Source organism: Rana temporaria, chromosome 4, assembly GCF_905171775.1.
Source record: "Rana temporaria chromosome 4, aRanTem1.1, whole genome shotgun sequence".
Classification (NCBI taxonomy): domain Eukaryota; kingdom Metazoa; phylum Chordata; class Amphibia; order Anura; family Ranidae; genus Rana; species Rana temporaria.
In genome coordinates, this window is record NC_053492.1 from 340,523,020 (window position 1) to 340,539,146 (window position 16,127).

The 16,127-nt window shown below is 41.3% G+C and overlaps 1 protein-coding gene across 1 annotated transcript in view; it reads right to left on the reverse strand.

Annotated features, from left to right (window-relative positions):
* ARHGEF33 (Rho guanine nucleotide exchange factor 33) overlaps positions 1 to 16,127 on the reverse strand; it is a 241,513-nt gene that overhangs the window by 202,779 nt on the left and 22,607 nt on the right. The window contains exon 2 of the mRNA XM_040350765.1: positions 10,201 to 10,250. Within this exon, the coding sequence (XP_040206699.1) occupies positions 10,201 to 10,250 (50 nt within the window). The remainder of the gene's footprint in view (positions 1 to 10,200; positions 10,251 to 16,127) is intronic.

A 16,127-nucleotide genomic window follows, 5' to 3' on the forward strand; every position in this document is an offset into this window, starting at 1 on the left:
GTATCCCCATACTCAGAAGGAGTAGCAGAATGTATTTTGGGGTGTAATTTTTGCTATGTACATGCTATGTGTTGGAAATATCTTATAAATGGACAACTTTGTGTAAAAAAAATGCGTTTTCATATTTTTTCCACGTTTTCCAAAAACTTCTGGAAAAAAATAACCGCTCAAAAGACTCATTATGCCTCATAGATTATACGTTGGGGTGTTTGCTTTCCAAAATGGGGTCATTTTGTGGGCAATTTTATTGTCCTGGTGCTCCAGGGCCTTCAAAAGTGTAATAGGTGGTTGAGAAATGAGATGTGCAATTTATGTTCGTAGATCGCCTGATGGTGCTACTTCAATGTTGGGCCTTTGTATGTGGCTAGGCTGTGTAAAAGTCCCACACATTTGGTATCCCCATACTCAGGAGGAGTAGCAGAATGTATTTTGGGGTATCATTTTTGCTATGCATTTGCTATGTGTTCGAAATATCTTATAAATGGACAACTTTGTGTAAATAAAATGCGTTTTAATTTTTTTTCCACGTTTTCCAAAAACGTCTGGAAAAAAAAATAACCACTCAAAAGACTCATTATGCCTCATAGATTATACATTGGGGTGTTTGCTTTCCAAAATGGGGTCAATTGCACCAGGCAATTCCATTGTCCTGGTGCTCCAGGGCCTTCAAAAGTGTAATAGGTGGTTGAGAAATTAGATGTGCAATTTATGCTCGTAGATCGCCTGATGGTGCTACTTCAATGTTGGGCCTATGTATGTGGCTAGGCTGTGTACTTCAAGTGTGATCAGATTGATAAATTTTCAGGGATTGGCACCATAGTTTGTAGACTCTATAACTTTCACAAAGACCAAATAATATACACCAATTTGGGTTATTTTTACCAAAGATATGTAGCAGTATAAATTTTGGCCCAAATTTATGAAGAAAAATTACTAATTTGCTAAATTTTATGACAAAAACAAAGAAAAAGGCAATTTTTCACGAAATTTACGGTCTTTTTTTGTTTATAGCGCAAAAAATTAAAAACAGGTGAAGAAAAATTGGACTTTGCGTGTTGGTGGTGCCTTTACAATGTAACCCTATAGAGGTATTCTTGATCAAAGCAAGAATTGGCCTTGCTTTCAAAAATGTTATTATATGTCCTGGTCAAACAGTTGTGGAAAAATTAGTCCTTGGGTGTTAATTGTGCTCATGAAACCTATCCCAAAAAGTACTTCAAGATAAGATCAACACCTACAAAGCTAGGCAACCTAGGCAGTCTTGCTGTAACAGGCGCTCTCGGTGCCGTAATGCATTCCACGCTGGAACGCATACGGCGCCCGCGCGAGGACGTCAATGCCTGGTGCTGTGTGCGTTCCAGCCTGGAACAAGGAAGTGCGCCGCACATCACCGCTGCCCTGCTTCGTATCAGTGCTTATGCACTGCACCTGGCTCCTGCCTATATAAGCATTTACGTTACATCCAAAAGGTGTTCTATTATTGTCGGCCTTAGCCAGCTTGGCTGCATTTTAAGCACAGCTACTGCCCTTTCCAAACTGGAAACCATCCATCCCTGAACTGGAGGCAATCCCTCTCCTGGAGCTGCTCTGCTAACCTCATTAGAGTTGCTGCGGATACCCCAAGCTACCCCCCACCAGGAGAACCTCCATACAGAATCCCAAGTCCTAAAGCCCTGCAAACGGATAAGTACAAATTGTGTTACTTGTAGTGCCTTAAGAAGATCTGCTACGTATATTGCTGTTATACAATTCCTGTATTTAACTCTGGCTTATTAGATACCAAGATACTGCTTGGGACTGACTGTTGTGCCTGTTGGCTATTGCTGTGGAGTATCTTAAAGGGACATACACTCTTAAATTAGCTGAGTTATATTGCCTCTCTTACGCAACTATTAGTTGCCTACACTATCCTCATTACTACGTGCTTGACATAAGTGTTAGTTGTTTATGGGCCTATGCCCTAAGTTACTGAACATGTTCACCCTAACTTTTGTATGCTAAAGGTTGAGGATATTTCATACCTGCTCCCTTAGCGACCTAATGCATTCTTTACATTTAAATTATAGGATGTAGAGAACCCCTAAATTCCTGTTTCTGTGGAGTGACGCCTGGGGTTCAAAACTGATAATCACTTGCATACAGTTGTGCTTTGGAACGTCCTCCTGAATCGTATCTTTTTAACGCTAGGGTTTGGTCGCAGGTTGTAATGCGTCCACCCCTAGTAGCTCAACGCATTCTTTTATGTGAGAGAGAGATGATGGAGAGAACCCCCAAACTCCTGTTTGTGTGGAGTGATGCCTGGGGCTCAGTAGTGAAATCTCACATAACATAGGCACATGCATTGAAATCCTTGCTATTTGCAGTTGTGGTTCACTCCCGTTCACCAGAGCCGTTACACCTGCAGAGATTACAGATCCCAAATCTATGTAAACCTCTCTCAGATTTATACGCTGTGCTTCTTTGTACATATTGACCTAAGGTTGAACGTTTATTGGATCTCTGAAAGGCGGATATCGCAACTCTCAACTGAGACGACTGGGAAGATTGTCTAGAAAGTTGCCCTACATTGGTAATTTCCTCTAAGGATAAATTAATTCAAACAAAATTGTTGCATAGTTTACTATATGCCTGCTCAGCTGCACAGAATTTATGCTAGCTGAGCACCCACTCGCCCTAGATGTTTGATTCATCTGGGTACTTATTTCCATATGTTTTAGGATTGCCCCAAGGTTTCATTCTCATTTAAGGTTAGAGATTTTTGATCTAATCAATGCTAAACTCCAGCTGAATCGTCCAATGACATCTGAATTGGCCTTCTCTCTCTTCCCTTCTTTTTTCACCCCCCTTCCCTTTTTTTCCCCCCCTTTTCTCCCTCGACTACTCACTTGCACCTGGGCTCCAGATATATTTTGGTACTCTGCCCATCCTCTTTTTGAGAAATTTAGGTCTGACTAAAGCCTTGTACACACGATCGGATTTCCATCAGACAAATCCGTGGAAATTTGTGCGGAGGGCGTTGGCCGTGAACTTTTTCAACCAACAAACACGAAACTACATGTTATTTCTGCTCTTTAGCGCCACCCTTTGGGCAACTTCTGCTAATGTTATCTTCTGGTTGGCATTGGTTCAGAGCATGCGTGTTTGTACTTTGGAATTTAGTCCGACGGATTTGTGTACACACAATCGGATAATCCGACGGCACACATTTGTTGTTGAAAAATTTGAGAGCATGCTATCCCATATTTGTTATCGGAAATTCCGACAACAATTGTCCGATGGAGCATACAAACGGTCGGATTATCTATCAAAAACCCTGCCATCACACAACTGTTGTTGGAAAATCCAATTATGTGTACAGGCCTTTAGAATTCATTAGGTTTGACCGTATTGTCATTGATGCTATGTCTTGTACATTCGTGTACTACTTTGTCGAACTACTGTTTTGTTACTCTGCCATGCCAAATAGCAAAATCAATGAGTTCATAACATTGGAAGACATTATAGCCACATTGAACCATAAAGGGGAGCAATTCCATGAAACCTGTTTTGCTGGATTGACTTATATTCACAACAAAATACCAAGCCACTATGGGTGGCATATGAAATAATGGGGGTGATTGAAACACTAAAGAACTTCCACAGGAGTTCCACATATAAACATTTTGGGAATAGTCAAGACGTTTACCCCCTATTTTTTTTATTCCCCATATCCGCCTCCATTTATGATGTACCGTTTTGCTCTTTCCTTGCTTTCTCTTTTCCTTTGTCCCTTCAGAGTGTTGTGGAAATTTTATTAAGATGTATTTAATATGTATTGTCACATTGTCTTCCAGTGTTTGTTCTCCTGCAGCCCACTCTAAAGAGCGCACTGGGGCAGACTGAAGCTGGTTAAGATCTATCTGGTAGTGAAAAGCTTCTTGAGGATACAGAGAAGTGTTTGCAGAGTAGGGATATGTCTGCCAGCGAAGGGCCCCTGTGCAATGCACAGACGATCGTGTTCACTCTGGAAAAACTCTATCGGTTATGGGGGATGTACGCTCGTGTGTCTCTGTGTATCTGATCAGCACGTAAAGGGACTATGGCATGTTCCTGCAGATAATCTCTCATCCTCAAGAATGGTAGTATAAACTGGGTATGCGTTGTTCTCTGAGCAATGCAGAATAAGGATTCACACCAATGGTGAAAACAGGAGCCTTTGTCTGCGTTGTGGTCGGGGGCAGTGTTCATAAGTCCTTAGGCCAGCCATGTGGGGAATCATACACACTGCCCCTGTCCAGACGCACTCATAGACTCCCCTAGTCATTTTTCATTGGTTGAGATTTGTATAACTCCTCCTGTTTGAAGCAATACCTGCGCTTGATTGGCCAATTGTGAAGCTAACAAGCTCTATTATTATATAAATAAAGATTGCTTCCATTATCATAAAGTCTGTTGGTGGAGCTAAGGATGTGAGGATTGGTGGTCATGGCTGTGTTTCTTGGGAAGATACGGGTGTACTAAGATGCATTATACCAAAAGGCTGAAAGGTTGCTTATTTAGCACAGGAGACATGGATTTTGAGCAGCGTATAGTGAACATTCCACGTCAAGACTTACATAACGCCAGTAACGAAAGTGTGATATTAGTTGGGCCTTTTTACACAGGAGTCCCTACAGACCTACTCATATTGCAGTCCAGGGAAGGAGATTATTTAACAAGACTTTGCGATATATGGAATTATTTAAGGGGTGGGTTATTAGTTGAGGCCCTGTTCACATTCCGCTTAGCGGGAACACACGCTCCTATCACAATTTTGTTGGAGAAATTTAACACGCATTTACACCTGTAGAACATAGGGCAGTCCATCCACTTTCAGCAAAAAAACTCAGGGACCAAATATTGGTCCTGAGCCAGGCATGTTTTTACATGCACATTTTGCAGCGATTTTCATGTATTTTTACACAGCAAAATCGCACCACGTTTGGGGTGCTATTAAGAATGATTGATACCCCAAATTTTTCTGCGATTTTAGCATGATTTGGAATCACCGGCAGAGTCTAATGCGATTCCGCCCCTGATTTCAAATCGCTAAGTGTGAGCAGGGCCTAAGATCACAGGTCAGTTGAGGTCAAATGGGTCTTCATGCTCAGATTGCAGTTTTAACCACTTCAGCCCGGACCATATTGCTGGTCAAAGACCAGGCCACTTTTTGTGATTCGGCACTGTGACGCTTTAACTGACAATTGCGCGGTCGTGCTACGTGGCTGCCAAACAAAATTGGCGTCCCTTTTTTCCCCACAAATAGAGCTTTCTTTTGGTGGTATTTGATCACCTCTGCGGTTTTTAGTTTTTGTAATAAATATCCCCCAAAAATATATAAAAAAACAATTGTTTTCCTCAGTTTAGGCCGATACGTATTCTTCTACATATTTTTCGTAAAAAACAAATCGCAATAAGCGTTTATTGATTGGTTTGCACAAAAGTTATAGGGCCAGATTCTCAAAAGAGATACGACGGCGTATCTCCAGAGTTGTGCCGTCGTATCTATGCGCCTGATTCTTAGAATCAGTTACGCATAGATTTATATTAGATCCGACAGGCGCAAGTCTCTTACGCCGTCGGATCGTAACTGCATATTTACGCTGGCCGCTAGGGGCGTGTACGCTGATTTACGCGTCGAAATATGTAAATCAGCTAGATACGAAATTCACGAACGTACGCCCGGCCGACGCAGTACAGTTACGCCGTTTACGTTAGGCTTTTCCCAGCGTAAAGTTACCCCTGCTATATGAGGCGCAAGTGCGGCGTACCAATGTTAAGTATGGCCGTCGTTCCCGCGACGAAATTTGAAAATTTTACGTCGTTTGCGTAACTCGTCCGTGAATGGGGCTGGATGTAATTTACGTTCACGTCAAAACCAATACGTCCTTGCGGCGTATAAGGAGCAATGCACACTGGGAGATTTCCACGGACGGCGCATGCGCCGTTCGTGAAAAACGTCAATCACGTCGGGTCATGGTTATTTTACATAACACACGCCCCCTGTTCCAAATTTGAATTAGGTGGGCTTACGCCGGCCAATGTACGCTACGCCGCCGCAACTTACGGAGCAAGTGCTTTGAGAATACAGCACTTGCCCGTCTAAGTTGCTTGTTGTTTTTACTTTTTTTAGTAATTGCGGCGATCAGCGATTTTTATCGGTACTGTGACATTATGACGGACACTTCGGACACTTTTGCCACATTTTTGGGACCAATGGCATTTTCATAGCGATCAGTGCTATAAAATGCATTGATTACTCTAAAAATGCCACTGGCAGTGAAGGGGTTGACACTAGGGGGCGGGGAAGGGGTTAAGTATGTTCCCTGGGTGTGTTCTAACTGTAGGGGGGTGGCCTCACTAGGGGAGATGACTGATCTTCCCGCCTCCGGCGGCGTGCACGCGCCCCTAGTGGCCTGCGCGAGAGCCAGCGTTATATTACATGCTCTTGCGCAGGGGAGCCGACTTGCCGCCGTAAAACGACGGTGGGCGGTCGGCAAGCAGTTATTGTATGTGTTAATTTCATAAGTTTTTAAATAAAAGAGCGTTATACAGAGAGCACTAATGGTCCCATTCTATCTTTACATGCAATCTACTAGATACTAGAGTCAGTGGAGGAGTAAACGTCTATACAGCCCAGAGAAGGGCAACAAGCATATTTAGACCTTGATTTATTATTAAGGTCAATAGAATAAAGTGTGTGTTTAAGACAAGCACTGGATGTTGCATGCTCTGCATGGATTGCCCTAACAAACAAGTTAATCGTCTCCTATAATTCTTCCATTCTGCAAAGTTGTGCAGCACATAATTAGGTATTCCCGTGCATGCTACCATCATTTAGGATTTTAAGTGCATTTTCATGAACAAATATGCATTTTAGCATGTGTAAAAAATAAAATAAAAAAAATAAAGTAATGGGCCTAGCAGTGAAATCATTAAAGAATATCTCAACTCAAGAACAAAATGTAACATATTGTACTTTACCAGTCATGTGGAGGCTGCATTCGTTTTTCTTTTTCACGTTAAGAAAATATTTGGCAAGTACAGAACAAACCTGCTCTCTTCCATCCAATTAATGTTCCATAAACAACTAATTCCCTTGCCCCTGCCCCTTACAGTGGGGATCGAAAGTTTGGGCACCCCAGGTAAAAATTTGTATTATTGTGCATAACGAAGCCAAGAAAAGATGGAAAAATCTCTAAAAGGCATCAAATTACAGATTAGACATTCTTTTAATATGTCAAAAAAAGTTAGATTTTATTTCCATCAGTTACACTTTCAAAATTACAGAAAACAAAAAAATGAAGTCTGCAAAAGTTTGGGCACCCTGCAGAATTTATAGCATGCACTGTCCCCCTTTGCAAAGCTGAGACCTGCCAGTGTCATGGATTGTTCTCAATCATCGTCTGGGAATACCAGGTGATGTCAATCTCAAAGGTTTTAAATGCCCAGACTCATCTGACCTTGCCCCAACAATCGGCACCATGGGTTCTTCTAAGCAGTTGTCTAGAAAACTGAAACTGAAAATAGTTGACGCTCACAAAGCTGGAGAAGGCTATAAGAAGATAGCAAAGCGTTTTAAGATGTCAATATCCTCTGTTCGGAATGTAATTAAGAAATGGCAGTCATCAGGAACAGTGGAAGTTTAAGCAAGATCTGGAAGACCAAGAAAAATATCAGACAGAACAGCTCTCAGGATTGTGAGAAAAGCAATTCAAAACCCACGTTTGACTGCACAATCCCTCCAGAAAGATCTGGCAGACACTGGAGTTGTGGTACACTATTCCACTATAAAGAGATACTTGTACAAATATGGAAGAGTCATCAGAAGAAAACCTCTTCTAGGTCCTCACCACAAAAATCAGCGTTTGAACTTTGCAAATGAACATATAGACAAGCCTGATGCATTTTGGAAACAAGTTCTATGGACCGATGAGGTTAAAATATAACTTTTTGTCCGGAATGAGCAAAGGTACGTTTGGAGAAGAAAGGGCACAGAATTTAATGAAAATAACCTCTGTCCAACTGTTAAGCATGGGGGTGGATCAATCATGCTTCAGGGTTGTATTGCAGCCAGTGGCACAGGGAACATTTCATGAGTAGAAGGAAAAATGGATTCAATAAAACTTCAGCAAATTTTGGATGGTAACTTGATGCCATCTGTGAAAAAGCTTCTACAAATGCATAATGATCCTAAACACACCTCAAAATCCACGAGGGATTAAATCAAGAGGCGTAAACTGAAGGTTTTGCCATGGCCTTCACAATCTCCTGACCTCAACATAATTGAAAATCTATGGATAGACCTTTAAAGAGCAGTGCGTGACAGACAGCCCAGAAGTCTCAAAGAACTGGAAGACTTTTGTAAGGAAGAATGGGCAAAGATACCTCAAACAAGAATTGAAAGACTCTTGGCTGGCTACAAAAAGCGCCTACAAGCTGTGATACTTGCCAAAGGGGGAAGTACAAGATATTGACTCTGCAGGGTGCTCAAACTTTTGCAGACGCCATTTTTTTGTTTTCTGTAATTTTGAAAGTGTAAATGATGGAAATAAAATCTAACTTTTTTTGACATATTATAAGAATGTCTAATCTGTAATTTGATGCCTTTTGGAGATTTTTCCATCTTTCCTTGGCTTCGTTATGCACATTAATACAAATTTTTACCTGGGGTGCCCAAACTTTCGATCCCCACTGTATGTAATGAAAATGAACACTGGAAGTCCAGTGTAACACACCCTAGTGTGTGCTAGAAGTAATGTTAGTGTAGTTGTTAGTGTAGAAAATGTTAGATTGGCTGGGGGCGAAGCCTGGGATGTAAATCTGGGGCAGGGTTTAGTGACTCAGGGCTGGGTGGCTTGCCCTAAAAGATTCTCTGGCGCCTCCCCATGTTTTCTGGGACATTGGAAAATGTTCTGGACATAGTGGGTGAAAGCTAGGAGGAGCTGCTCTGAATGTTTATGAGGGCCTCAGGCAATCCCCAGTGAAGGGCTGGCAGGGGGCAGGTCACCTCATAAATAGGCATGAGTCATGCCAGGGAGAGGCAGTCGGGTGGAAGATGGAGATGGAGTGCTGTGGAGGCTGCCGGAAGATACTCCCTAAAACACACAGAGGAAACCCTTCCTGGAGATACAGGAGCAAGGAGAGAGGACAGCGGGAGCAGGTCAACACTAAAAGAGATCTCTTGAGAGTCAGCCGGGTGGGCTGGTGAGTCTCCCCACAGTCTGGAGGACTGTGGGGGAGAAGTTAGTCTGGAAGGCTAGTGAAAGGGGCAGCTGCAGCCAGGCGGGTTGGCAGTGCCTGAAGAGGTGGTGCTGGGATCAGTAGCCACAAGAATGATGCTAGCTGGACACTGAAATTCTGCTACATAACTAAGGGGCCTCGGGTTCCTGCCTGTAATGGGCCATTGCTTCATCTGACTGAGTGACTTTCAGATATACACAGTGTTCCAGCTAGGTTCTGCATGCAAGTGTGTGCTGGAGTGAAGAAAAGTAGCTGTATACAGAGACTGTATATAAGAAGAGTTGTCCCTGAAGTATTGTTGAAGTCCAGTGGATATCCAAGTTATTAGCCCTCAATAAACCACAATAACAAAGTTCAGGACTATTCTTTGTCTATGAGGTGCTCGAGAAAATTCAGTGTGCCTGACTGTGAAGGGTAGGGATCTCAGTATACTTGCTCTACACCCGTTTGTAGTCAAAATCTGGAGGAGATCAGCCTAGTAACAGTAATGAATCCCTTCATAGTGAAGGAGAGTAGCCACCCATGAAGTAGGTGGGAAGTGTGCTATTTGCAAAGTTACCAGGTGAAAATAAAGGAAAAAAAGCCTAAAAAAAAGAGAACTAATATAGCCACCACAATGCTGCAGCATATACATTTTTTGTATTTTTTGCGTTCAGATATGCTTTAATGGATTCCTTTCTGTCTTTTATATCTGTCTTAAATGTAGTCCTTAACTGCAACCTGCAGATGCTCAGATTAATTTATAACTAGTCCAGAAAAGATGCGGAGCAGTACTCTGAAGGACACAATCAATCCAGCCACTCAACACAAAAAGTTATTTAAACTGTTTTACCATTTTGGGTAAAGCCAGTGCTTTTGTTTAGATATTTGAAAAGCAAAATAATTATCAACGTTTTTAATATGACATTGTAATTTTGTAGGGTTTTATTTCAGAATTACCTGGTATATCTGTGCTGGCAGGCTGCTTACTGGAGCATTTTCAGTTTCTCCTGTGTGGGAAACAGAGTCAGTTACCTATATGTTTGAATTGATTTACTGTAATCAAATGGCATTTAAAGATGACAACACAGAATTTTGGTTTTAATTCAATAAAACCTAAAGAAGAAAAATAATTCCTATTATCCCACACATGACAAGCAGGATTGAGTCAGCTTTGTGATTTTGTAGACTCTAACTCCGCTTTTTTTGCCAAATCAATTTCTTGGAAAATGGTAAAAAAGGTTGAATGGGACTTTAAATGAGGGAGCGCCATGTTAGGGGGAATAAAACCATAAATAAAAAGTGATTCAGCGCTGGAAAATAAATACAAATTAAACTAAATTGCAAGCCAGCACTGTAGATATAACTCAAGAATATCTCAAAGTGAATATGTAGAAAAAATAGTGCAGCGCAAATAACACAGTAAATACAATAATAAATCAATAAATCAATTTGGTAAAGTCCATAAAGTGCAAAGTGATAAAAGTGCTCCAAAAAATCAATGGTGATCAAAAGTGCAGTAATCTTCAACAGATCCGTGACCCACAGGAAAGGGTTAACCTCCACCAAGAGTAAAGGGTGGCCTCTCACCTCAATACTTCGACCTGTGGCTAGGTCAAAAGGCAAGAAGCAAAATCTCCAGAGATAGGTAATCAGCTTTACATGGGTTCAATTCCAAAGAATCCACCAGATGGCACCAGCGGGCAATAAGCAAGGCAACACTCTCCCATACAGCAATTACATGGACCGAAAAAGGAGTAAGAAGGACAATTCTAAGTGCTAACTGCTTAAAACGTTTAATAAAATTAAAAGCATATGATATAAAACTCACATAGTCCTGCACTCATAGACCGAGTGCAGGTATAACAGCAGTTACCGGAACGAACGTCCGGATCAATGTACACGGCTTGTTTAGGTCTCTGTGAGGCAAACGCGGATGACGTCGACGTAGCTCCTCCCCCTCGTACGCGTTACGTCCCAAAGTGGGCGGGACTTCATCAGCGTGGGGCGGGGATCTCCGTGAACGTCCCGCAGCGCAATATATACCATGTGGTTGCTATAGCAACATTCACAGGGACTAATTAGCCAACGCCATCTTGTGTCCACACAGCAGAGTACAAGATAGATAAAATATTTAAGGGCCAAAAAGTTACAATACAATTAGCCTGAAGCTGGCGCCATCTAGTGTTTAAAGAAAAAAGCACCAGACAAAGGATAATAAATCCTAATGTACATCAGCCAGGCAATATAAAATTAAAAACAAACAAATAAATAATATATAAATTAGACGTCAGCCGCCTTTACCTCTTCCAGACCTCAATTATCACATGATCATCATCACAGGGACCAAGCAGTAATTAAATAATTCAATAAAATCATTTAAGATAAAATACAGATATATTATTAAAATTTATATATAAAAATAAAAATATATATATAAAAATCCCCAATAAGTTTCTCAACGATTAGATATAAAACAGTTGAGATCAAACTCAACGTTTAATCCCAACGGCACTGAAACCTTCATCTCATAGATCCAATAGGATTCACGACGACTTAATTGTCGAATGTAGTGACCCCCTCTCCAGTGTCTAGAGACCTTCTCTATACCCCAGAATTTGAGGCATTTGGGGTCTCTTTGATGATGGTCTCTAAAGTGTTTAGATACACTATGGGTCTTGATGCCACGTTTAATGTTGCTCACATGCTGAGCATGTGAGCAACATTAAACGTGGCATCAAGACCCATAGTGTATCTAAACACTTTAGAGACCATCATCAAAGAGACCCCAAATGCCTCAAATTCTGGGGTATAGAGAAGGTCTCTAGACACTGGAGAGGGGGTCACTACATTCGACAATTAAGTCGTCGTGAATCCTATTGGATCTATGAGATGAAGGTTTCAGTGCCGTTGGGATTAAACGTTGAGTTTGATCTCAACTGTTTTAAATCTAATCGTTGAGAAACTTATTGGGGATTTTTATATATATATTTTTATTTTTATATATAAATTTTAATAATATATCTGTATTTTATCTTAAATGATTTTATTGAATTATTTAATTACTGCTTGGTCCCTGTGATGATGATCATGTGATAATTGAGGTCTGGAAGAGGTAAAGGCGGCTGACGTCTAATTTATATATTATTTATTTGTTTGTTTTTAATTTTATATTGCCTGGCTGATGTACATTAGGATTTATTATCCTTTGTCTGGTGCTTTTTTCTTTAAACACTAGATGGCGCCAGCTTCAGGCTAATTGTATTGTAACTTTTTGGTCCTTAAATATTTTATTTATCTTGTACTCTGCTGTGTGGACACAAGATGGCGTTGGCTAATTAGTCCCTGTGAATGTTGCTATAGCAACCACATGGTATATATTGCGCTGCGGGACGTTCACGGAGATCCCCGCCCCACGCTGATGAAGTCCCGCCCACTTTGGGACGTAACGCGTACGAGGGGGAGGAGCTACGTCGACGTCATCCGCGTTTGCCTCACAGAGACCTAAACAAGCCGTGTACATTGATCCGGACGTTCGTTCCGGTAACTGCTGTTATACCTGCACTCGGTCTATGAGTGCAGGACTATGTGAGTTTTATATCATATGCTTTTAATTTTATTAAACGTTTTAAGCAGTTAGCACTTAGAATTGTCCTTCTTACTCCTTTTTCGGTCCATGTAATTGCTGTATGGGAGAGTGTTGCCTTGCTTATTGCCCGCTGGTGCCATCTGGTGGATTCTTTGGAATTGAACCCATGTAAAGCTGATTACCTATCTCTGGAGATTTTGCTTCTTGCCTTTTGACCTAGCCACAGGTCGAAGTATTGAGGTGAGAGGCCACCCTTTACTCTTGGTGGAGGTTAACCCTTTCCTGTGGGTCACGGATCTGTTGAAGATTACTGCACTTTTGATCACCATTGATTTTTTGGAGCACTTTTATCACTTTGCACTTTATGGACTTTACCAAATTGATTTATTGATTTATTATTGTATTTACTGTGTTATTTGCGCTGCACTATTTTTTCTACGGAATAAAACCATAGACCAGATTACAGTACATGATATATTTATTTCATTATTAAATACATGTCAGATATTTCGTATCAGATAGATAGTCACAAGACTTATACTAAATGTGCTGCTCTTAGCATGCAATACAAAAAATACAAAAGGAGACATGGCAGATATACATAATAAAATGGATCAATTAGACAACATATATGAGGTATAAACAGGTGACTATTGGCATCTAGTGGCACTCTACGCGTTTCCTGGCATTTCAGCCAATCATCAGGAGTGTTTTAAAGCAGTATACTGGAAATAAAAATAAACAGGAATAAATAAATAAATAAAAGGATGACTTGTGTGTAGGATCAAGTGTGTGGTTCCTTGTGGTTGAATCAGCCTGATTCAACCACAAGGAACCACACACTTGATCCTACACACAGGTCATTCTCATTGCTGGGAGCTTAGTCACCATTTTTTTGGTATGTATTTCCTCCCTTGTTTGGCTTTGTTCCTTACACATTTCCCTACACATTACCCTTATGGGATCACATTGATATCCTCACTTCATTTTTTTTTTTATATTTATTTATTTTTTGTTACACCTGCTTTAGGAACACTATGCACTTTATGTGCACACATAGCAATTTGTCTCAGGCTGTGATCACCATGCTACGCTCCGGCTGCTGTTCCTCACCCTTGTTGGATGCCCCCATCTCAACCCCGGGGGAGACATCATGCCCAAACCCCCCTTTTCTCCTTGGCAAATACCGGACTGGTCTTGAGGTTATTAGTAAGTCTCCTTACTGTTCCCATCTTGGTGGGACGTCCCTGTAACTCCCCATTTTCAATGCATTATCATTTATTCCTGTTTATTTTTATTTCCAGTATACTGCTTTAAAACACTCCTGATGATTGGCTGAAATGCCAGGAAACGCGTAGAGTGCCACTAGATGCCAATAGTCACCTGTTTATACCTCATATATGTTGTCTGATTGATCCATTTTATTATGTATATCTGCCATGTCTCCTTTTGTATTTTTTGTATTGCATGCTAAGAGCAGCACATTTAGTATAAGTCTTGTGACTATCTATCTGATACGAAATATCTGACATGTAATAAATATATCATGTACTGTAATCTGATCTATGGTTTTATTCCCCCTGACATGGCGCTCCCTCATTTAAAGTCCCATTCACCCTTCTTTTTCATATACCAAATTAGGGATGGAGGCCGCCATGTGTTTTATTTCATTTAGTGTGTGTGACAGGTCACATCCATTCAATGTACAACAATTTCTTGGAAAAGGTGACATCATGTTTATAAGCTCTTCCTTACCTTACCATTTTAAGTCATAACTTTCGTGTCTGTGGGAAGAACAGTTCAGTAAACAAGATCAATGCTTCGGGCTGGGTTCACACTGTGTGCAGACACGGCTCACAGCAGGGGTCAAGTGCATCCCTGTTCTCCGTTTCAGGGATGAATGAGGCCCGAATTTTTGCCGGAATTCAGACCTGAAACGGAGCCAAAGACACACAGGACCCTTGTGCAATGCACTCCGTGGCCGCCCCAGAGATATGTGAACCGGCTCCATTAAGAGCCAGTCACACTCTCCTGTCATGCAAATTGTATGCAAGGAAACCTGCTTCCAATTCGCATCAGTGTGAACCCAGACTCCGTGAAAGTGTCAACTTATTTTTAAGGGTGGAGCTACTGGGTCATCTTCTATATCCGTGCCTCACTACACAAAAAATCTGCGATATGCTATCCCTTCCATGAATGCATGGGAAACCCACAAAAGCATAATTGAAGGCTAATGGATCAGAACATCCTTTAGGATAAAAAAGCACCCAAAAAATGCCATTGTTATTGAAAAATTGCTTATTTAGGAAACTCTAGTCCAAACACTAGGTGCTAAACTTAAAACACTAAGGATACATTGACATCTGCAAATGCACCCCACACTTTGATTAGATATGATAACCCCAGCGGGGTGCAGCTGTGATCAGCCCGGGCAGTCTGCATCGAAGGACTATCACTCCCATGTGATCACATGTGAGTGGCTGTGATCAGCTGCTGGCGCCAGCAGCCTTTGATGGATTTCAATAGAGCTGTCTCCCACACCTAATCACAGGATTTGTTCAATTTTATTGATGAAATAATCTGATAATTCGTTGCAGAATTCTTGTGAATCAGAATTAGGGGCTTCTAGACAGATTGGGTTCATGGTCTTGGTGACTAGATTGAAGAGTTCACAGGGGCGGTTTAGGGCATTAGTGATAATATTGGAAAAATATATTTTTTTGGCAATGAAGATTTCTTTATGGTATTTTTTTGTTATCATCTTATAGATGGTGTGGTTTTCCTCTGAAGAGCTTCTTTTCCAAGCTGCTTCAGCTCTTCTGCGCTCTTGCTTTAGCAATGACAGCTGGTCATTTAACCAGCTGGCGTTGTTTTTCCGGATGCACGTTGTGCGTTTTGGCACTACTAAGTCAGCTGACTGTAGTAGAGCCTTGTCGATGGCATCGAGAGTTTCTGTGGCTGTTTGATGTAGTTGGATTGTTTTTATTTTGTTCCCTAATGTAGTTTTGAAGAGTTCTGAGTAGAGCTTCTTCTGAGATCTAGTCCAGTGTGTTGTCACCGGTTTTAATGTTTTTTTTACGGGGACATTTTTAGTCATTGTGAATTTAATGGCACAGTGATCTGTCCATGGTTGCGGCTCATTTTCCAGAATATTGATTTCCAGATCTTGTCTGAAAATGAGATCGAGCGTGTGACCTGAAGCATGTGTGGGGCCGCATACTAGTTGCTGCAGACCTAATCCTTCCAAGTGGTCAATGCAGGCGTCCGCGACTGGGTCTTGTGAGGAGTTGGCCCAGAG